The sequence below is a fragment of the Neovison vison genome, chromosome 1, assembly GCF_020171115.1.
Source record: "Neovison vison isolate M4711 chromosome 1, ASM_NN_V1, whole genome shotgun sequence".
Classification (NCBI taxonomy): domain Eukaryota; kingdom Metazoa; phylum Chordata; class Mammalia; order Carnivora; family Mustelidae; genus Neogale; species Neogale vison.
In genome coordinates this window covers 259,401,863-259,426,243 of record NC_058091.1, presented here as the reverse complement: position 1 = coordinate 259,426,243, position 24,381 = coordinate 259,401,863, and the positions used below count along the sequence as shown (strand labels likewise).

Below are 24,381 nucleotides of genomic sequence, written 5' to 3'. Positions count from 1 at the left end.
GAGGTGGGAACTTGGGGAGATGAAGGGCCTGAAACAGATCAAGATTCTGGAAGAACTGGATTCATGGAAAGAAACTCAGGCATTAGGAATCTGTCCCTCAGCTTCGCTTTTCTCTCTTTCCCACCATCGTTCTTAATTTGTAAGATCTTTGTTGGAACTTCAGGCTATGTTCTCACACCTTAGAAATCTAACAGAAAAAGGAAGTCTTCTTTCTGATATTTCAACATTCCTTTCATTAAATTTTCATTGAACTCAACAATGGTCACATACCCACAGTGGACCCATTTCCCAAGACCTAGAGAACAGACCATGTTGATTGGCTAGACCTGGATCATGCACCCATGTGGAGTAGCATAGCATGAAGAATGTCATGGTCATAACTGAGCACCATGATTTTAGGAGACCATAAAATGGAGGCTTTTCAGGCAAAAAATAAAATAAAATAAAGTTCAATGCTAGTTTTGTCCTAGCCCTAGCTACCTTCTCACATTGCCCAATGATAGTGATTTTCTCCTCTGGGCACACACAGTTCTAGCCAGGATGGAGGCGTAGGAAAATTTTAGGGGCATCAGGTTATCTCAGTTGCCTGGGCACAGAAGGGGGTTTACAGCTGATTCTAATATGAAGTAGAAAGAATAAGTTCCACTGGCTAATTTCCATCCCCTTCTGATTCATTGCCCTCTCTGGTTCACTTCTCAAACATCCCACAACTTTACCTTTGAGTTCACTATGGCCACTTAATGCATTTTAACTTTTATTAGTCTCCTGATGTCTCTTTGAAGCTATCATCTTCTTTCCTGCAAAACTGCTTGGATTCCACATTTTCTAATTAAAACATGCTCATTTATTGTCTTACTAACCAGTGCTCTTTACGAGGGCTCATGATGAGAAAGTTAACTCAAAACAACTCCATGCATTTCCCATTCTCCTGAAAATGGCTCGGGATGCAGTTTTACCTTTATAAAATTGAATTGCTTTGGACGATTTTTGGTTTTGCTTTTTTAATAAAACCATGAATGGAAACCATTTAACTCCATGCTGCAAGCTCCTGTTCTAGGCAATGCATTTTATCCTCTTTATGGTGAAAATCATAGGTAGGACATTTTGCAGGGGTCGGTCATCTCCACAATGGACCATGGTGTAGGTGACAATTGAATAGTTCTACATTTAATTAGACAAAAAGTTTTGTTCTAAAATGCAACACATCCTAATGTCAGTAATTATGTCCACCACTATTTACACCCCTGTGATTTAATGTGGCATTACTAGAAATACTCAAACTCAGTGTCATAAGGGAAAAGGTAGCACACATACGTTTAAACCCACCTACAACTTCATAATAATGATGTGACTGGGAGATAAGTTGCAAGGACACAGTCCATGTGTGTCTACACATACTCTGAGTCATTTTCTGAGTCTTTCTCATTGTTGGCCTTGTCTAGAAATAGGCAAGTAGGTAGCAGCCTCCTCGTGTCTTGCCTCTAATATGCATCCTCAGGTTCATGGTACCCTTCATTTTGGGAAAGAGGAATTGTAGAATCTGCTACAGAGCTAAAGCCAAAGGCTGTTTCAGGCAGAGAGGGCGAGTCAGAGTCAGAGAGGAAGAGACCGAGAAGAAAGGGTCTGGTTATTAGAATACAGAAATAAGAACATGCTGTCTTCTAGGAAGTTGATCTCTTGATTCTGACCACTACCCTAGAAGGCAGACCAGGAGAAGGAGTCAAGGTAAACATGAATGAGGTTGGCTTGATCATTTAAGAGAACTGGAAATCATTTGGCAGCACAGAGGCAATACTTTCAAGCTGGAGGCCATGTTAAGATTACCTAGTACAGTCCAGTATCTATTTATGTGACGGGAGTGAGACCCAGATGACCAGTGAAGGCCTCCCACTCTAAATGTCCAAGCAGTGAGATAAAGCAGGCCTGTAGCTCAAGCATACCTCTCCATGCTTCACTGTTCCCAGCATGATGACGGGATTTTGTTGCCTCTTCCCTCTGCACAGAATCTTTTCTCCATTTCCTTCCACAAAAGATTTGTCAAGAATTTAGACAAAGATCAGAGCCCATATTGCAATAGATTTGGTCTTTCCACTCCTATACTACAAAATGCATGCATTCTCTTGGTAAAAATATTCAACAACTAAGAAATTAGAAAATGGAAAGGAATATTCCCTGCCCTTCCCCTTCTATTTTTAAGGAAATCTCTTTTGAAGGTTTATTATTTTAGGCTTCCCAAAATGTTTTTGGAGTCTGAGCATATTTTTTTTTTAAGTTGAATGTAAATGGGACTGTATTATACGCACCATTTGGCAACTTCCTTTTTTAACTTCATGAAATATGGTGGAAATCACATCAGGTAATTTCATGGGGACCTACCTCATTCTTATTTTAAAGTCTGTGTAATATTCCAAAATGTCGTAATTTATTTAACCAATCTCTCCTTTATGGACCCTTAGATCACTTTCACATTTATGCTATTACAAACAAAACTGTAATGAAGAGTCTTGTGTATATACCTTCCTTTGCATACTTACATGATTATGTTCAAGAGTCAAATTCCTGGAAGAGAAATTGCTAGATCAAAGGGTATGTATTATGTGCCTTTTAAATTTTGATGGATTGTGCCAAATTATGTTCATCTCAATTCAAATGCTCCCATCTCTCCTTATTCTTCCTTCTTTAATGGGTTGAATTTACTTTTATGGGCTTAAAATAAGAGCCCTGAAGTTTACGGTATTGGATTTTAAACATAGAGTTGAAAGAACTTTCTTTTCAAGGAATAATGTATCAAATAATACTAGAATACTCAAGAAACTCAACTCCCCTTCTAATGTGCCAGGTGTAGTGTGAGGAAGAGGCATAGCTGTGGGGAAAATCTGACTCACTCACTTCCTGTGGTTCTAGCTGTAGGGCCCTTCTCTTTATTCCCAAATTGTGCCACAACCTGGCCTACATGATTCAACATACCTAACTTTTGCTGCCTTTTGTTTTCTCATTTATAATTTGGCAATGTTTAAATTTGCCTCTTCTCCTGTCTACCTTGCCTCTATCCACCTAACGGGGATATTATACAAATATCTAAGACGACTCAGTCAAGTTTCTGAGTCCCCAGGAGAAATGCCTAGTACAGCAGTATCATTGCTCTAACTATTATAATACAGTGTTTATGATCAAGGGCTTGAAAATCCAGCAATGAAGTCAGCCCCTTTTGTGAAATAAGTATGTGAGGGTTCTGTCAATAAGAGGCCCTCAGGCCAAACTTATATAGTTTCTTTATCTGCAACTCCGATTTTATGCTAAATAAGGATTTTTTTTTATTATTTCCCACCTCCCACTGGTAATCCCATTAGCAGCTGTGTTCATAGGACTCCAGCTTAATGCAGCCAACGTTTATGGTAGTTCTATTAGGGGCTGACCACCATGCAAGGTACTGAGGGTGAAGTCAAAAAGATGTGGCCCGTGTCCCCCAACAGTTGTGGTCTTGTGGGAGAAGTCAGCTAAGTCAATAATTTATAGTAATATCAAACACTATAAAAGGGTGGTACAGGAACACAGGGTGTTGGGGATACCCCATCTATCCAGTCTGGGAAACCTAGCCAGCAGGAATAGTGTCTGATTCCCATTTTGATGGAAAAGTATACCCCATCCAAAGGTCACTCCAGGAAGAGGTAAGAGAAGAAGGCCAGAAAAGCAAGAGTATGTAAGCATTCTGATCAGCTGGGCTGGAACTCAGGAGACAATGCTAGAAAGGTCTTGTGGTCCATGCCACAGCCACCTTCTGGGATCAATGAAGTACCTTATGGTCTGTTCTGTGTGGGACGGGGAGCCTGTGAAGGTGTATTATGGTCACATTGGCAGTGAGAATTAGGAAAAGCCTCAGCTGACACATCAGAAAGACAAGAAATAAAAGTTCATACCAGCTAACCGAAGAACATCGTGTTCAAGGAAGGAAAGGAGAAGGGAAGGAAGGAAGGGAAAGGGGGCTGGACCAGAAGGAAAGATCTGTCCTCCAAAGAGGCAGTTTATGAGATCATTGATAGCTCTCTCCAGAACAGTAGAAGCTAGCATTTATTAAGGGGTCTCCTTATATGGCAAGAATGTGCTGAGTCCATTTAATGCACATAATATCCCTATGCAACATTTTCCGTTGTTTTCACTTGAGGAAACTGAGATTCAACAAATTGTTTTCCCAAAGCCACCCAGGTTACTGGGCTCTGAACCTCACTTGCTGCCAATAGTTCTCTGGCTCACCACTGCCTTGTTCAGCCTCCTAGAACTAGCAGGTGCAATGTCAGCCTAACACTGACCTTGACCTTCCTTTTCCTTCTTGACCTTTGCCCTCCATCCACTGCTCTTTCCCGGTGGCTTCCCACCGCCCTCACAGAAATGCTGACTGTGCTTCCTGTTTCATGTAGCCCCTTAACCTCTTATGAAGCAAAACCTAAGAGCTGGCAAGGACCCCAGTTCAAGTCCAAGCCTCTGAGATGTCTGCAAAGACAGCCTCCCCTGACAGACTCTCCTTTGGTTTTGTTTAATTCTGCCGCTTGCAAAGAAAATGCCTGGAGGCGGGCACCTGGCTGTTAGTCTAACAGGCACCTCCCTGTCAGGCAGCTTTCAATTTACCGTGCCTTGGCATGTCCAACCGTGTCTTCGTCAAGACTTCCAAGATGGCAGTGACAAGCTTTTCGGGTACTTAAGGCAAACATGCATGACAGTTTTCCTTGACACTTGCATTTTTAAAAAGCCTTGCCTGGAGCCCTAGGAAACCCAGCATTTAGGAAACCAGGAACCTTTCAAGAAAGCCAAGCTTTCAGAACCTGCTTCCCTGGGACTCGTTTTTGTGACAGGGACACTGCAGGACCTGCTTGAGAGTATATTAAACACCATGACAATATTTACGTGTTGATGCTAAATGATGGTTGCCTTTTTTAATGGCATTTTTTTTGACGACTGAAGTATGGATCTGTTTGGTGCCTTGTCAGTGACTTTGTGGCTAGCCTAACAAGCACCTTTAAATGGCACATTTCTGCAAAAATTAATTCCTAAGTGTCCAACAGATATATGTAGGCAGGCACACATGTCACAGGGGTTGCTCTAAAGTTTAATTAATATCCCTCAAAAGCTCTTATATCATTTCAAGAAGAGTGCTAAATAAGAAGAAAACATTGTACCTATGTATATTTTGCATAGAAAGAAATGTGGGTGAACACACTGATAGGTCTTTGTAAACTTGCTCTTGTCTCAAAGGGTCTGATATAAATTCAAATGGGAAAAGAAATTGTATTAACGATAACTATATTTGAGTGTTAAGAATAAATAAAAGCCACAGAACCCCAAACCTAAATGTTAGAAATCTCTACACACTATAAATGTGGAAGAAAATCCCTAACACACAAAAATGAGGAATAGTTGTTTCTTTGTCCTTTGTTTTCCTTCTCCTCCGCCGGTCCCCACATCTAGAATTGCTTGGGGAGTGCAGTGAGTTGAGTGTCCCACTCTTCATTTCAGCTCCCGTCGTGATCTCAGGGTCTTGACGTCAAGCCCCACATTGGGCTTCTTCTCTGGGCATAGAGCCTGCTTAAGATTTTCTCTCCCTCTCAAGAATTATTCTTAGCTATGCAAGAATTCCAGTATATCAGTTTTGTTTTCCTTTCAAAGCCTTGAAGAAATCCCATAAAATACTTTATCTGTCCCTTTTCATTTTTATGCCATAATATAGCTTCCTTCTTTTCCTCCTATCCTCCTCCCTCCCTTCCATCACCCCCTCCTTCCTTCCCACCATCCTCCCAGTAGGTCTGAAGAACCTACAAAAATCAGGGTGCCTGGGTGGCTCAGTGGGTTAAGCCTCTGCCTTCGGCTCAGGTCATGATCCCAAGGTCCTGGGATCAAGCCCCACATCGGGCTCTCTGCTCAGCGGGGAGCCTGCTTCCCCCTCTCTCTCTGCCTACTTGTGATCTCTGTCTGTCAAACAAATAAATAAAATCTTTAAAAAAAAAAAAAAACTTAAAAAAAATAAAAGAGCCTACAAAAATCTAGGAAATAACCATTATTGGTGGTTTGGTTGGTTTGCTTTAAAAAAAAAAAAGATTGTATTTATTTATTTGACAGAGAGAGACACAGTGAGAGAGAGAACACAAGCAGAGGGAGTGGGAGAGGGAGAAGTGGCCTCCTGCCAAGCAGGGACCCTGGGATCATGACCTGAGCCGAAGGCAGATGCTTAACAACTGAGCCACCCAGACACCCCGGTTGGTTTGCTTTTATTCTTTCTGGGCCTTAGTGTAATCATTCAAAAATATAGGGAAATGAATTAGAATTTTCTTTCTCAAACATATACCCCTATGGAATACTGGTTTTAAGCCTAGGAAAGTAGGTGGTATAAAGCTAACATGACCAAATAAGCAGAATGATAAATGTTATATGTAGAGTACTGGGATATTTAAGATATTAAAGACTTGTGAAGATCCTGTAGTAATCCCCTAAATTCTCTTTACTCCAGGATTTCCCAAGTATCATTATATGCTTTCCCCACCTAAAGCTAGTAATATACAAATACACTCAGTGATCCAAAGAAGATACTTCAAGATCTAATATTTTAGACCCTCTTTGATCTCACAACAGAAGTAGGAAATAGGATTTCTCCAAACCCTTGCTAGAGAAAGACTCTCTGAATTTGCCTTCTAAGATAAAACATAATTTTATCTAAGCACCAGAACTTTAGAAATTCATCCATGCTCAGATTCATTCATCGGGTTCTGCAGTATTTGGGCCTGATGAGGAAGTACTATTTATAATACAATGCTCAGAATATGTACTCACAAAACAAAATTTTTTATAAAAATGTCATGGATAGGGGGCACCTGGCTGGCTCAGTGGGTTAAAGCCTCTGCCTTCAGCTCAGGTCATGATCCCAGGGTCCTGGGATCAAGTCCTGCATCGGGCTCTTTGCTCAGCGGGGAGCCTGCTTCCCTTCCTCTCTCTCTGCCTGCCTCTCTGCCTACTTGTGATCTCTCTGTCAAATAAATAAATAAAATCTTAAAAAAAAAATGTCATGGATAGATCCCATTCCTAGGATATAAACCCTAGTAGTTTACCATTAAAACCCCTATCCTAAAATGAGAACCTGTTGACTTGGCATGTTAAAAACATTCTGTAAGCTAGGAAGTGTTATTACTCTTTCTGTAACTACTGCTACTAGGCCCTCTGACGATGCTTTGTGTTCCTGTAAACTGGAAGTTTTCAAAAACAATCTCGTAACACAGGTAGGATGAAAGGAGACTGGTAACATGTTTAGGGCTGACCCGAGTTTGACCTTGTTGAGGAGTTCAAGGTTGGTCATTTTCTACATTTAGAGAGCAGCTAAAGGTTCCCCTACAAGTTTTAACATAGAATTACCCTATGACCCAGCAATTTTCCTATAAAATCTCCCCTAAAATTGAAAACAAGTGCTGAAATATTTTTACACAAATGTGCAAAGCCACACTATTCACAATAACCAAAAGATCAAAATATTTTAAATGCCCCTCAGTTTATGAAAGGATAAAAAAAATGTGGTGTATGTATATTTTGTATATGACACACACACATACATATATACACACTGGAATAGTATTCAGCCTTAAAAAGGAGTGAAATGCTGATCATACTACAATGGAGATGAACTTGAAAACATTATGCAAAGTGGGAGAAATGACTGTATATGTATATATATGTATATATATAAATGAATATATATGTATATATATTAAATATACATAATAGGAAAATCCATAGAAACAGAAATCAGATTAGTGGTTACCAGGAGCTGGGAGTAGGAGAAGAGAGATATGGGAATTACCACTTAACGGGTACAGGGTTTTCTTTTGGGATGGTTGCCTTTTTTAATGGCATTTTTTTGATTTAATGGCATTTTGATTTTTTGGAATGATGAAAATGTTTTGGAACAAAATAGAGGTGGTTGTACAATATTGTAAATATACTGAATGCCATTAAAATGGTTAATTTTATGTTATGTGAATCTCACCTCAATAGGAAAACAATTTCATTAACTAATTAATTAATTAAAGGAAAACCACTAGAGGATAAGTATATCCCCCCTTGGTGTGAAAAGTCTACTCAAGGGAGAGGCAATAAGATAGGCTGGAGAATCCATCTCTTGCTCTGATCTCTCCCCCACCCCACCCCACCAAAAAAAATTATGAAAAAATGTCTGTTTCTAAAACATGGTTTGGAATGGTTAACTCTGAAGGAACTACACAAAATACCAGTACATGTGATTTGATTAATACTGATAAATGGATCCAAGGGTGCAGGATATTACCATCTGGAATTGTCAACATGATCCCCATTGAGCATCATGGTAAACTCAACTCATCACACTTTTGTTGAAGCACCAAAGATAAGGAAATAAAGAAAAGTGTATGTGACAGGACTCTTTTGTCACAAAGTGGGAGGGAGGGTAAAGAAAGATAAATGGATTCTTCTCTGGGTGGAGGAGCGTATACATAAGATTTTTCAGAGATGAAGACTATTCTCATATTCTTTTAAAAGTGGTTTGGAAGAGAAAATGCACCATGAAATCTTTATGTTTGCAGAGATACCAAACCTATGAAGATAAACTGCTCTGTAGGGGGGCAGAGAAGTGACAGATAAGGAGCAAGTACATTTACAAAAAAAAAAAAAAAAAAAAATCCTTCTAGTCTTGTAGGAAGATCATCTCTGAGCTCCTGGTTACAAACCAGGACCTGGCCCTGAGATGAGTGTAAACTAATGCCTGAAATTGTATGTCTATTGGGTCGCTGAGGAAAGAGAGGAGGGGAGGGCTGCAAAAATCACAGCGTCATTGAGTAGAACCCCAGAAATTAGCCAAAAGTGCACTACCACTATTTTCGTAGACTATCGTGAGTTCTCATGGAGATGCTCCATGCGGTTATAGCTAACATGTCTCAAGAATGACAGAAAAGTGGAGGAGAATTCCAACTTAAAAGATCAAGAAAATGGAAAGGCTCTCATTAAAATGTGCCAAAAAGCCTCCTCAGAATAGAAAGATGCGGGTTTCTCAAAGGATTTAAAATAACCATGTGTAGGCATAATGAGAACATGGTCTTGTTTACCAAAATCTCGAAACCCAGAGTGACAGGGCATCCCTTGAAGAGGACACCACAGGATTAAATAAATAGATGTGTTGGATCTGAGAACAGATAGAAAAGTTTTCAAATTCTAGATCGGTTCGTTCTTTTGTTCACTTGCTAAAAATGGATCGAGCACCAAACATGTGCCGGGCATATTTCCAGGGGCTGGGGATACAGTGGTAAGGAAGACTAAATCTGGGCTCTCAAGGAAAGTATGTGCCACGGGAGGGAAGCAGGTGGTAAGCAAGGAAAGAGGTACTCAAAGGCTAAGTGTAGAGCAGATGAGAAGCCTGCGTCTTTTTTTTTTTTTTAAGATTTTTTTATTTATTTGACAGAGAGAGACACAGTGAGAGAGAGAACACAAGCAGGGGGAGTGGGAGAGGGAGAAGCAGGCTTCTCGCCGAGCAGGGAGCTCAATGCAGGGCTCCATCTCAGGACCCCGGGATCATGACATGAGCCAAAGGCAGACACTTAACGACTGAGCCACCAGGGTCTTCATACCAGCGCCATCACTCCACCTCCCACAACAACCAGTCATTGGTGGTGGGCAGCTCCTGAGCCATAACCTTGGCCAACGTAGGATAATAAAAAACTGATCAAGGATGGCTTTCTGAGAAAATGAGCTTTGAGGGGAGACTTGAGGGACCTGAGAACAAGGAAACACATTGTGACTACACTGAGGTTCAGAGAAGGTTGGCATCTTCGAGGGATGGCAAAGAAAAGTATGGAACATAACCAGGGGAGGAGAGGAAGGGGTGAGATAGACCATACTGAGGTGCTTTGTAGACCTGGATAAGGAGATAGGTTACTTCTGAGTATAAAGGAAGTAGATGGTTTTTAAGCAGGAAAGTAATAGGATTTGATTTGTGTTTGTAGACAATGACTGGTTCCTGTGTAGAGATGATATTAGGGATCAATGTGGGAACAAGGAGACCCATTTGAGGCTGCTACAGGCAGCGGACCAGGCACGAGGTGTAAGTGGGAAGAAGAGGACCGGTAGGTGTCAGAGGCCAAGAGAAATGAACTGATGATGAATCGGGGATCAGGGAACGGCAGGAACTATAGTGAAGTCTAGCTAGGTACATGGCATGGCACCCAGCCAGATGCCACACACCAGGACTGGAGCACACATGCTTCCCTAGTTGTTGGAAATGTTGGTGATCCGCATGCATCTCTGCCAAGTTCTCTCTGCAACTGGACTTGAGCTGGAGGCTGGTCCATAGATTTGATAAGGCCCGACCCTTTCAAACCAAAATGGAGCAGCTCTCCAGAGCTGTCCAATGACGCAGGCCCAACAGCTCCAGAGCTCCCCATGAGACTGACCAAGGAACCCTTCCAGCAGCATCATGGGTCAGCTTCTCTCTCTGTCCAGCCTGCTTTCTTCACTCCTTCACAGGCACTGTTCCCAAGAGCACTTTCTAAGAAGGTGCTGCCTGCATGCCTGTTTCTTTCTCAGAGTCATGGCACCAGCACAACTGATGGGCAATGACTCCGTTAACCAACATGGGTGGAACAGAAGGACAGTGTGCGGTGAAAATCAAGAGTTGTGCTGGGTCCTGGTAAATTTGAGATGTCTGACTATATTCAAATGCAGATAGGGTGATAGATGCAGTACTGATAGTGGCTTGAATATTCTGGACAAAAACCAAGACCCTCAAGGCAGAGCACAAAAAAGACCACCAAGCCTTTTTATCACCATAGACTGGACTAAATTTCCAATGGGTCTATCCTATCCTACCTTAGTTCTTTTTTAAATTGAGTGCTCCTAAAGATCTACCTTCCTTTGCTCAAAGAGAAGACATAATTTAAAACCCTTTGTTTTAAAATCCAGATCCTATGCCCTCAAAACCTTGTGTAATGTAGTTGTCATCATGCCTGCCTCTCTCCCACTGCTCACGCTGTGGGTCACTGTGTTCCAGCCACAGGTCGTTCTCTCATATCTTCAAAATTTAAGACCTTCCTACTACAGGGCCTTTGCACATACTGCTTCCTCTACCTGGGATGCTCTTTTCATCGCTCATTGGATGATTAACTCCTAATCCTTAGACTTCCCCTTTTCGATCATCTCCTCAGAGAGAAGTGACCATACTAATATAGTCCCAACTTTTTCTTAGTCCCTTTTCCCTTCATGGCATGTCTCACAATTTGTAATTTCTCATGTACTTGTTGGTTCACCTGGACTTCAGTTTTGTTTATTCCACCTATCACTTAATAATTCTATTTGGGGAGGAGGACTTAACATTTTATCCAAAGCATCTGGTACCATGTGATACATATTCCATGCTCAATAAATACTGGTTGACTCGTGACTTCATATTTTAGATTTTGAATTGCTTCGAAGAAAAAGGGGAACATGGCAGCTGTGTGTTAGACACCTCCTGTGGGGCAGCCTCTGTGCTCACAGATTGTTTTCATGATCTCATTTACCCCTTTCACGGTTCTGTAGTGCAGATACTGTTACCTACCCATTTTTTGGAAGAGGCATCTGAGGCTCAGGGACATTATATCAGCTTTCCCAACAAAATGCAGTTCCTGGTGCAGTTGTGATTTGAGTACAGGTATGCCTGACTCCAAAGCCTGTGAATTTCCACTGTTCTTAATTGCTGTGTTCCTTCGGTACATAGTACACAGCTTGTGAGTGCCTACAATGAACAGAGAAAGATACCAGGAAGCAAAAGATATAGGACCTGCTTTTGAGAAGCTTGTAATATGACTGGGGAGACAAGGCAAACACACAGGACAAATGTGGTAGCATGAAGCAGAATATGATAAAGGGATATGCCCTAAGGTTTCTTCCAGCTCAAAAATTCTTTGACTCTCTGAATGGTACAGGCAATAAACTCGATGGGAGAAATCATTCTGCTCGTTGATTGTATCTGATGGTGGGCATTCTTTCTTCATCTACCTCTGGCTGCCGGTGAACACAAACGCAAGTCTATTTGAAATGGCTGTCTCTACACTCCCATATTATAGTGTGTGGTGAATTCAAGGTCAAGTTTGAAGTCAAAGTCAGAAGTCTTTGTTTTTTTCCTCTACTATATCAAGACTTTTACCAATTAACTTGAAAAAAGTCAACAAGTTAACAACTCCAGGGGAAAAAAAAAGACTCTTCATTTCATCCCAAAGACTCTGAAATGGATTTGCTCACAAAACACCAGGTTTCTTTAGTGACCTCCAGAGACCTTGCCTGTCACACTGAGCAGTATATCATTTCATGGGGGAAAAAAAAAGAAGTTTTACCATGAAAAATGCTATGTTATATCACAGTGTGACACTATTTAAATATCAAGAGTCGAAGCTTCTATTTAAAAAACGGAAGGCAATAAATTGAGTTGCTAATTATTCCAGCTGTGAGTATTTTTGGTATGACTGCAAATTTTGAAGAGGGCAAAATAGAGGATTTTCCTGTTGTTCATGGCATATGCAAATGTAGTGATAGTCCCCTATGATCTAAAAGGTTCAGGGATCAGAAACCTTGAAAGCCTATTTTTCATTGCATCAAAATTGGTTTGAGTCTAAGCTTAGGGAATCGTGAAATGAAATGGGCTTTTAATTATACTAATTGGGTTACTGGCTTCTTCAAACTTGGGAAGTAGCAATTTTTTAAAAACATTTTTAAAGTTTTATGTTAAAAAGCAACAGTTCACTTCTCAACGCCAGCATAAATTCCCAACTGGAAGAAGAGAAGAAGCACATTAGTAAAACCTTCAATTCCTTCCCTTCCTAATAAAATTGTTTTAGGGGGTTGGGATGCCTACAAAGTCCTAGTCACTGTGCTGATTAGAGTGGCTCATGCATTTAACAAATATTTTAAATGAGATGGGTACTGTACTAGGTCAGGGAGACCTAGCAATGATTCCTGCCTTCAGGTGATTAATAGCTACATTTATTGACCATTCATTGGATGTCAAGCTCAGTGTTGGGCATCTCACGTGAATAAAGTCACCCAATCTCCCTAAACAAGCCCATGAAGGTACTAACATTCTCTCACTTTACAGGTGAGGCCACCTAGAGAGATAAGTAACTCTCTAGTTACAAGAATAGAATAGACAAGAATAGAAGCCAGGACCCAAATCCTGGTTGTCCCAAGTCCAGAATCTGCAGGCTTAATCCTGCCTCCTTGATATGATCCTACTGTTTTCAAAAATAATAATAAAAAAAAAAATGTTTATATGTAGGGGAAAAGCCTGACTCTAAACCTCAAATGTTTTACTAGTCTTCCTCTCAAGACTATCAAGTGTTTAGAGGGTATTATGCTTAGCGAAATAAGTCAATCAGAGAAAGATAACTATCATATGATCTCCTGATAAGAGGAAGTGGAGATGCAACGTGGGGGGCTTGGAGGGTAGGAAAAGAATAAATGAAACAACATGGGATCGGGAGGAAGACAAGCCGAAAGAGACTCTTAATCTCACGAAACAAACTGAGAGTTGCCTGGGGGTAGCGGGGTAGGGAGAGGGAGGTGGGGTTATGGACATTGGGGAGGGTGTGTGCTATGGTGAGTGCTGTGAAGTGTGTAAACCTGACGATTCACAGACCTGTACCCCTGGGGATAAAAACACATTATATGTTAATTTAATTTTTTTTTAAAAGAGGATAGAGTTTTGCTCTCTATTTTTTAATTTATGACTTGATTTTTTAATAATATGTACATGTTATATTTGCAAACAGGAAAATAAAGATAGAACACTTAAAAAGCAACTTAGTTTTGCTCTTCAAGAAGTGACTCAACAGTATAATACCCAACATCATCTTCCTCATTATCTCTCCTGCTTTTTCCACCCCATCCTGTATGGTTCTCTCCTCTCTCTCTCTCTCTCTCTCTCTCTCTCTCTTCATGCCCCAGGTCTCCCTGCATCTCTCCCAGGAGCCCACCCATGGAGTTTCCCCTCTACCACCATCACTCCTTCTTGTACTGGAGAGTATAATAATGATGCTGGAAAGTGTTGTGGTTATTTAACCTCTCTCCAGCTAAATGTTTTATTATAACTCCTGAAAACCCAATTACAGTAACTTTACATGCTACGGTACCCTTTATGGGCTGCCTCTTTATTAAACTTACTCCTTTAGAGACAATAAACCTGATGCTTCAAAGGGCAGAGCCAGGACCAGTAAAATGTGATGAAATCGCCCATTTTCCAGGGCATACCTGATCTCCCTCGCTGATCACCCACCCCATCCCCACTCCAGGTACATTTCTGCTTCTATCCTTTCTCTGGCTTTTTATCAAATTTCAGCAACTGCATGTATGATATTAAACATCTTTTAGGGATTAATGGGCTGTGTATCATTATTTTCATCCACTCCTCTGAATACCTGTGAGTTTATTTATAGGGGAGGTCAATTTTCTCGGTAGAACAACAGTCAACACCTGGTTTCTCCGATAACCAGATCTGCAGTTTTGCACACAGAGCTATGTTGAGACCATTCAATAGTTTTTGCTTGATTTCCAGGAGAATGTTTCCTGCCGCTGACTTCATGAGCAGGAGAGAACTCATCTGCACTGTTAGTCATTCGTTGTTGCCGTTAGCTGAATGGTGCACTGTGAGGGAATAGTGGGAAATAGATTGAGAGAGAGGAGAACAGAGAGCAGTGGGGGTGGGGACAAAAACTTGACCTTTGGAGTTGAAGCAGTGCAATTATTTGTGTAGTACATTTCTGTTTCAAAGCCCTGCTGGGATTTCCCCCTGGAATAAAGCCAAACCAATAGAAAATAAGGAGACTACCTCTTAGGATCCCACTGGTTGCAACCTGAGTGATGGCACTTGGTGTTAAGGGATTTTCCGTTTGTTTCCTTCTTCGGTAGGGTTTGAGGTTAATGAGCGAGTTTACTGGTGATTGACTCAGAAAAAGGAAAAGAAATCTTCTGCTGGAGTCTCATGTAGTTTAACCAGCTATGACTTCTCAATGCTTCCATCCTAGATTAGTCAAGCTCCTTCTGTATCATAAGAATAAAATAAAAATTCACAGTATTTTGAATTGATGGGGGTCCCTCTTACACGGATGCTATGCATGAGTTTCTTGTTTGTTAGACGTCTTTTTAAAATTTTCCATGCTTGTTTGATCAGAGAAAACGTATGCCCTTAATTTTCTAAGCCAATTTGAAATCCTGGTTTGCCAGGATTCTGCCTCAGATACATGTCTTTGCTGTCATGTAAAATGCCTGGGAGAATGGTTGTTAGGTATGCTCGCTCTCTCTCGCTCTCTCTCAGTTTTTATTAGGTAGTTTTGTTTTCACATGAGGAAAAATGACATTTACCAAAAAGATAGCTTTAGGTGAAGTGATGATGACTGTATTCTTAAGAACTTGCTAGGATCTAGGGTCCAGAGCTGAGGACGCAGAGCCACTGTCCTTCCTTAGCCTCACCATTCCCTTCCATGGCCATGTGGAGCCCCTAACCCGGGCCAGGAAGGGTGCTGGGTGCCAGGACTGAAGCGCACATGGCTAGGAAGGGAAAGAAGCAGGCGAGCTCTTCTTTTATTTTTTGTAAGACATCAAGGACTGGTTTTCTCTATCCCTTTGAGTGTTAGCAAACTCCAAGGACAGCACTTTGGGGTCCCTCATTTGCCTTTCCTTTCCGAGGCACAAGTGGCCAATTCTGAGAGCAATTGAGTTGTGCTTGAAAAATGTCAAGTGCATTTGGAAACTACACATTTTTGCTGACGCCTGGAGTCCTGAGCTGAGCTACTTCCATGACCGACTGCCGGGAAGAAGTTCAGTTGGGGCATCACAAATGATTCATCAGAGCATACTGAGCAGGCCCCCGAGGGGGAAAAGCTGTCTTAATAGCCAGTTCAGGGAAAAATCAGGAGAAGTCCCCTAAGCTGCCTTGGTCCTCCCAATAACCATCTGGCTAGACCGTTACCGTATGGGCCTTGCTTCATTTTATTGATCTTGTTTTTCCTTCCTGCAGCATGTGACAGCAATCCTTGGGTGAATCAAAGCTTGCATTTTTTTCAACTTGTGATCATAAGAATTTTCAAACATACAGAAAAGTTGGGGGAGTAGTACAAACTAAGATTAACCACCTGGCTTCAACAATTGCTATCGTTTTACCACATTTGCCTTATCTAGAAACAGACCTAGAGATCTTTCTGCTGAATTGTTCAGAAGTAAGTTGTAGCCTTTTTGATACTTCACCTCTGAAGACATCAGCATTCAAAACTCTCATTTAAAAAGATACATCTACTAAACATCTAGGGTGTTCCCTAGATGTATAGAATTTTAAGATACATCTACCAACCATCAGATACATTTGAGAGATACAAAATGGTTAGGGTAGAGTTTCTTAAAACTTCAAGATACATTAGAATCCCATTGGGAGCTTCTTAACCAATAACTGCCCAGACCCTAGCCCTGGCTCTGGAGGGAGGCCAGAAAGTTGTACTTTCCTAACAGAGAACTCCCATGATCACAAAGCACGTACTTATAGGACATACTCTGAAGATCACTTCTTTGGAACCTTTTTTAAAAAATTTATTTATTTGCTGAATTTAACCTTCTAAAGATTTGCGGCAGCGGGTGTAGCTCTCCTGTGAAGAAACAGGAGTCTACATTATCTTTTGTACTTTGGTTTAATCATTTTAAGCATCAGAAACTGGAAAAAAAAAAAAGGGCTATGATAACCAAATGAGTTTCATTTAGCTAGGGTCATTCCAGACACCACCATAGCGAAGAGAGGGCTGAGAGCTGTAATCTGCTAGGATTAATGCAGTCTGGAAGAGTATGTGGTATTTGTTTGTTTGTTTGTTTGTTTGTTTTTCCAGTGGAGAGACATGAGTTTGTATGCATCAATATAAACATCTGCCTCGATGCACATAAGCAAACTTGTAAATCTGGAAAACAGAAGTCAGTGTGGTGGAAGGAATCCTAATTTTAAAATTAAAATTGTTCACAGTGCTATCCTGTTAACATTCACAGTTTTGGCCTTGGAAAGCTCGTAGGTCATTCATTTAATGAGGATTTGCTGAGTACCCACTATGTGCCAGGCTCTCTTCTAAACATCAGGGTACAGTGTTGAACAAATGAGACAAAACACTTGTTTATTTTAAACGCCATAGAAGTTCAGATCTAATGATGGAGATAGATAATAAATAATATACAAATACATATATTATTTAGAAAGATAGGGACACTTGGGTGGCTCACTTGGTTAAGCCTCTGCCTTCAGCTCAGCTCACGATCCCAGGGTCCTGGGATCAAGTCCCGCATCGGGCTCCTTGTTCAGCGGGGAGCCTGCTTCTCCCTCTGTCTGCTGCTCTCCTGCCTGTGTGCTTGCACTGTGTGTGTGTGTGTGTGTGTGTGTGTGTGTTTCTCTCTCTCTCTCTCTCTGACAAATAAGTAAATAAATCTTTTTTAAAAGTTTTAAAAAATAAAGTAGTTAAAACAGAATGGAGAATGACAGAGAAAGAAGCAGGGGAAGGGCAGGGAAGATCTCCCTGGGAAAGTGACACAGAGCAGAGTGGTGAATGATGTGAAAAAACAAGCTGTAAGGTATTTCCAGGCAAAGGGAACAGCATGTCCAAAGGCCCTTAGGTGAAAATGGGTTGGATGTGATATGATGAGGAATATCAAAAAGACAGGTCAACTGATGGAGTGAGAGAGGCTAAAGTGGTAAAGGTATAGTTGGAAAGACTATAAGCCAGAAGGCAGACCACGGCAGGGCACTGTAGGTCATGGGAAGGACTTGTGACTTTATTTTACATGTTATTGTAAAACTTGATTGATTGATTGAGCGAGGGCATGGGAGAATATTATTGACATGTGACATAACCTGACTTCCTTTTTAGAAAGAAGTGTGGAAAATACACTGAGTTGTCAGTAGACAATTTTAAGATCTTGGGGAAAAAATCCCATACCAGGACGCCTGGGTGGCTCAGTGGGTTAATCCTCTGCCTTTGGCTCAGGTCATGGTCCCAGGGTCCTGGGATCGAGCCCCACATCGGGCTCTCTGCACAGCAGGGAGTCTGCTTCCCCCTCTCTCTCTGCCTGCCTCTCTGCCTACTTGTGATCTCTCTCTCTGTTATATGAAGAAATAAAAAATCTTAAAAAAAAAATCCCATGCCAAAAAAAAAAAATCATTTCCTTCTATTATTTCTTATGAATGAGTGCATTAAAAATGACATTAAAGCAATTAAACTTCTTAATTTTCATCTTGTGACTTCTCTGATGTTGCCAAAACATTGTTTCCAATTTACTGATTCTGTCCACAAATATGACCGATGTTCAGTCACCAGGCACTGGGGCAGACACATGATTGATAGATAGATACATGCATACACACATAGATATAGGTAGGTACATAGGTAGATAGATATCCAAGTGTATAATAGATTCTTGAATGCAAAAAAATGATCGAAGATGATATAGATACGAAATCTTTTGAAACCGGGTTCCCAAGTGGGTGATCGGAAGGTGACTAGGAGCTGGCTAGGTTGCAGTGGGTGGGGAAGCATAGGAAAAGCCATTCCCGAAGGCATGGCACATCATTCCCAAAGGCATGGCAGCACAGATATCCAGGTTAAGGAAAGATGCACCTTCTGGTGTGGCTGAAGCAGAGTTCAGGGATCAGGGAGCACAAGGTTAGAGACAAGGATAAAACAGTTGGGTAATTGTTGTGAAGAGTCTGGTCCTGTATTGAGATTTGCATTTCTTCTTGCAGGCATTGGAGAATCAGCCAGGATTTATAAGGCAGCGCACAATGACATTTGTGGTTTGGAAAGAAAAGCAGCAGGAGGGTTGAAAGGGGAAGGTTGATGGGCGAGGTTTTCAGAAATAAAATGAATAGGATTCTTTCACCCGTTATATGGGAGCAGGTGAGAGGAAAGGAGGAAGTGAAAAATGGCTGCTTGGACCTGGGAATTACAGGAATGCAGGAAAGAGTGTAAATGGGGAGGAAAAGGAAAAGAATCTGTGCTTGGGTGTACTTGTGCAATACAGCTATGGAATGGAGAGAGAGAGAGAGAGAGAGAGAGAAAGAGATGCTCAGTATACACCTGGAATGGGAGTCTGGACCTTGAGGGGAAGCTGGTTGGAAATGGACCCTTGATGACTTGAGTCATAGGATGCCTGAAGCCACGGGAAGGAGTGAGATCTCTGTGGGGTTGAGATTTGGTGCCCCTATATTTCTAGATATTTATTAATAATGGCTTACGATGTCTTTATATTTCTTGGTTTTAGTTTAATACCCTATTTTCACAGCCCACCCTTGGGAAATTGTACAAGAAGTACATCTAAGCTAGTTCTGAATCAAATTCCAGGGCTTTTCCATCACCCTGACTTTCTGGTGTGCATATGTTCTAGCTTAATTATAAGGCTGTGGACTATTATTTAGTGATTTGGAGAACTCTTCAGGTGTTTGTTTGACATTTGTCAGGCTTTAAATTAAAACTCGTGTTTCAGACTCCTTATGTTGTTTTGAGAATTAATAATAAAAGCTACTCACAATGCACCGACCACTTGTTATGAGACACACCTTTAGTTAGGTGCCTTTCCTACGTGATCTCGTGTAATCCATACAACCACCTACACTGTGACATGAGGTGCCAGGACCATCATTACCCCCATTTTACAGATGAAGAGATGGAGGCTTTTAAGAACAGTATTGCGTAACTCACGGAAGCTTACTTGTCCAGGAATGGTACTGCTAAGACTCTGATCCAGGTGAATGTTCCTCCAAAATGCTTCTTCTAAACCCTGTGCCTCCTGCCACCTCTTCCAAAGATACTTTTCATCCAGAGCGTTAAGAGAGTACTAAATCCTAAGGAATACAGAGGCTTATTTATGGGATCCAACCTCTTGCCTTAACTCAGATCATCAAACATACTTAGAGTACAAATAACGTTTTTAAGTATCAGTTGTTTGTTTTAATGTTAGCTGTGCCAAATCATTCTCTAATCGGATACTCATTTTCTGACTTGATTGTCAGTCATCCCAAGTTTGCTTGATCTTTGTCAAGGATTAAAATACCTTCAAGGTTTTGTCTGGAAGCAGCTAAGATCCAAATATTTGTACTAATAGCAAGCCGGCCTCAGAATCCCACCGGGATAGCCTGCTGGGTCCTGTATGCAGGGGCAGTATGGTGTATGAGGTCAAACCAAAGGGTCTGGAGTCAGGCAGATGGGAGTTGTAGCCCCAGTGACCCTGCTTGCTACCTTCGAGCTTCCATTTTCTCATTTGTAAAACTGTGGTAAAAATATAGGGTTGATGTGAGGTTTGGATGCAAATAAAACATTTGGCGTCATAATTGACACATGGTATGTAGTCCGTAAGTATAGTTGTACCTGCTGAAGACTTGAAGAAGAAGCAATTACCTGTATGACATTTTGGAGTCTTAGAATCTCAAGGTCACAGAACTTGAGGGGACTCCATTCAATCACTCATTCATTCATTCATTCATTCACTCACTCACTAAAGTCTCCCTTGCATGCTGAGCTTTGAGCTGTGTCCTGGGAACATAAAAACGAACAAGGTATAAAAGAAGACACAGTCCCCAGTCTCCAGCTGCTCAAACTCGAGACACTACTTAATCCATGCTTTAAAGTCCACTGTCTGTTTCCTGGAAGAGAATTCATCATTTGAAACAAGGTGTGGCGAGTCACATTTGAAGTCTTATAAATGGCACACATAAGAGAGAAAAATCCGTCAGAGAATTTATGGTCCTTGAAGTGTCCTTGGAGAGACCGTCCCCTGACCCTGAGGAAGGGTTGTGGTAGGTGTCAGCAGCAGGCCCCATTACCCTATTGCCACACTCTAGCCCAAGAGACCAAGAGCACCTTGTTTAATTGGTAGGCAAAGAGGTTACCAAAGAAAAAACCATGATCATCACATGAGCTAGAGAGGTGGTCCCAGGACAGGAAGCCAGACGGAGGGAGGCAAACAGCCCAGGAAGAAGGCTCAGGAAAGACAGTTGAGAGTAACACTCAAGAGCTCGGACTTCGGCATGAGATAGGGCTCCGAGTTCACATCCTTGGACAATTGTTTGACTTCTCTAAGCCTGATTTCCCATTATCTTAAATGTATAGATATTTTAATACTTAGTTTGTAAGTACCTGGGAGAGTCTATTTCTAGTGCCTCTCCCAGTACGGTTGTAATACACAACACTGCTTTGCGTCATCGTCATCATCCTCATCATCTCCAAGTGACAGACAGTAACCCAGTTTCCATTTTTGCTTTGAATACTTTTCAGAATTGTTCTGGAAGGAATCTACACCTATATGGGAACACAGAAAATGTTGTGCGTTTACGGAATTAATTTATGTCAACATCAGATGAAATCTTTGCCCTTCTGTCCTTGACAAGAGCTGGGTCCTAGGACCTACTAGAACTAGAAAAGCAGAGTGAAAGAAAAGGCAGCTAGATGTCCCCCCAGGAGCCAGCCATGTCCATGCTGACTCTTCCCCTTTTCCTCACCAGGCACTTTCTCTTTAAGACCTCCTCGGGGAGCACACCCCTGTTTAGCAGCTCTTCTCCGGGATACCCTTTGACCTCAGGAACCGTTTACACGCCACCGCCCCGCCTGCTGCCCCGGAATACCTTCTCCAGGAAGGCCTTCAAGCTGAAGAAGCCCTCTAAATACTGCAGCTGGAAATGCGCCGCCCTGTCCGCCATCGCCGCAGCCCTCCTCTTGGCGATCCTGCTGGCGTATTTCATCGGTAAGTCGGGGCAGCCTGCTCCATGACCCTGGCCGTGAGGGGTGGGGCAGAGGCCGTGGACTTGTGAATACAGCAGGCTTGTCTTGTCTGTACAGCTTGCTTGTTGGCTCTTGAAAGATGTAACCAATGAGGGAGGGATGGGAGTGCTTTTTCTTTCCTGAAATGTGTTTAAATCTGATGAGCTCCTTTCTCAAGATTCTACATAACATTTATCAGATGTGTAAGTAAGCATCCCTACTGTATTCTTTCTTGGAGATGAGCTAAAAATTGTTGTTTCTCCCAACCCGTCCCTCATTCCCGAAGTGGCCTTCTAGTTTCTTCCATCCCTGGATTTTAACTCAGGTCTGTGTTCTAAAACGCGTGCAACATGGATTAACTTCCACCAAAAACCGAAGAGAGGAATAGTGACCAGCGTGTCTGGGAGCATCTTGATTCAAAGTGAACATCTAGCTGAGTAGCCAGCTTATTTCCAGAGATGTGGAACAGAAACAGGATTGAGCAGTCCAGTCAGGTCTCTGTGTGGAATCAGGTCACCCACACACACTGTGGATCTTGCCCACATCCCTTCCTTAGCTTCTGCCCCCTTAGTCTCAACTTGAATTGCGCCATGATTGTGCATCAGGTTCATGTCTCATACCAGCTGTGCTTCTGCGAGCTCAGATTATAACTTAGGGTAGCAGGCTGGGGAGGTTGCTGGGTTATCTTTCTTCCTATGCCAGGGATGTTGGTTTGCATCCTTCGGGGGTAGCTCTGTAACTCTGGCAAGCAGTGGATGCGAGAGCTCAGAGGTAGGGCACCCCACGCATGTGAGCATCCTGGGCTGGCCACAAAGCCTGCTCACAGCTCCTGGCCCCAACAGAGAGCCCCGGTGTTACTTCTTTGTGAACTGAGCTTACCAATAGCAGAACTCCTGGCCCAGGCAGAGGCCACAGCGATGTTTGTTCAAGTGTATTTGAAACACTTGATGGTTCCAGCTTGGTTTCAGGGCAGCTGTGATATGCCTCCCTAGTTGGGCTGTGCCATGTTGCAAAGCAAGCCTGTAAAACACCAGCAGAAAGAGGCCAACTGCAAAGTTCTTCTCAGTACTTATGCTTAGGGAAAAAGGCTATCCTGATCAAGGGACTCTGTCCCTTCTCCCTCAACACTGGGGCTTGCACACTTCCTTCATCCTCAGACAGCCAGTGTGATATCTTCCAGAGAAGAAATTGGTCCAGGACTTCCCAGACCATTCTCTGCAAGCTTGCCTGATGGCGAGGGCAGGCAGCCTTGAGTCCCCAGTAATCTGGGGCTCTGCCCAAGGTCATCACTAGCCAAAAACTGATGTGAAGTTGTCACTGTCTTCCATAAGATCGCTATGCAAACCTTAATACAGAAAAATCCATTTTACATTTCTTGCCAGTCGCATCTCCTAGGAATGCCCTCCAAAAGTGACACTCTGGGGAAAGGTACTATGTTTATCTGGAACTCTGCAAAAGCCTTGGTGTTATAAACCCCAGCCCCACATGGGGACTGAGGTCTGACATCCATGTACCCCTAATTTAAAGTCATGTCTGCTTCTCACTTGCTCCTGATGAAGGATGGAGTAATGGATTGACTTGAGGGAGGGGGTAGGGTGTCCGTCACATGCTCTGCCACTTGTGTAGAATCTTTTGCGTCATTAGAGGTAGTTTTGTGTACTTCCCCAGGTAACTGTTCAAGGAGGCATGGTAGAAGCAAATTGAATTGCCTTCAGGGTCTTTGCATGATTTGGCTTTGTGTCAGAAACTTCAAAAAGGGTCCATGAGCTCACTTCTCAGGCTTAGTGTTCTGCTGAGCTGATGGGCACCATGGGGAGCCCAGATATAGAAATTGAGGCACTACTCACCTCCGCCAATACCGTCCCCAGTGTACCTCCTACTCTACTTGCCAGAGAGAGATAGATGACTACTGCCTGATGTATTGAGCTTGATAGTTAAAATATAATAGCTTTCTGTAGGGTGATTACATAAATGGGAAACCATACAGTGAGAGTTTAATGTTTTAATTCCGTATGTAACTTGTAAATGATGGATTAGGAAACATATTTATCCTCCGTCTGGAGGCTACTGGAAGCTGGACCTGAGCATCTTAGGATGGTTTATTAGATTATAATCTATCATTTTCTATTATGTATGCTTTAGGTAAGATTATTCTTTAACCCTGGAGTATTAAAGCATAGTTGATGACTCAAAACAAGTGATGGTGGGGGCCAGTGTCCCCAGCGGTGATGGTGGCGAGTGTGGAGCCAGAGGCCTGCTCTCCAGAGGGGACGGCAGCTCTGCAGTCACCATGAGGGGTCATGGTCTTGAATGCTGATCTTGACCCGGTGATCCCATTCTCCTTTGCCTTGACAAAGTTGTTTTCCTTCTGCATCTAAGTTTCCTAAGTAAAATCCGGAAGCATGATGGCTATTTACGTGCAAAAACTCCAAAGTATGGTGAGGATTAATTAATGTGTATAAATCACTTTGAAGATGAAAAGCAGTATATTATTAATTACAGAGCTGCAGGGGCATAAACAGTGCATTATAAACACAGAGAAAAATGCTGTTGGGAGCAATGAGCGATGGTGCCCACCGAG

General features: G+C 42.1%; 1 protein-coding gene across 17 annotated transcripts in view; it reads left to right on the top strand.

Moving 5' to 3' along the window:
- The window catches only part of TENM2 (teneurin transmembrane protein 2), a 1,132,942-nt gene that overhangs the window by 841,942 nt on the left and 266,619 nt on the right, over positions 1 to 24,381 (top strand). For all 17 annotated transcript variants that reach the window (XM_044229881.1, XM_044229874.1, XM_044229866.1 and 14 more), the window contains one exon: positions 21,545 to 21,783. In XM_044229881.1, coding sequence (XP_044085816.1) covers positions 21,545 to 21,783 — 239 coding nt within the window. The remainder of the gene's footprint in view (positions 1 to 21,544; positions 21,784 to 24,381) is intronic.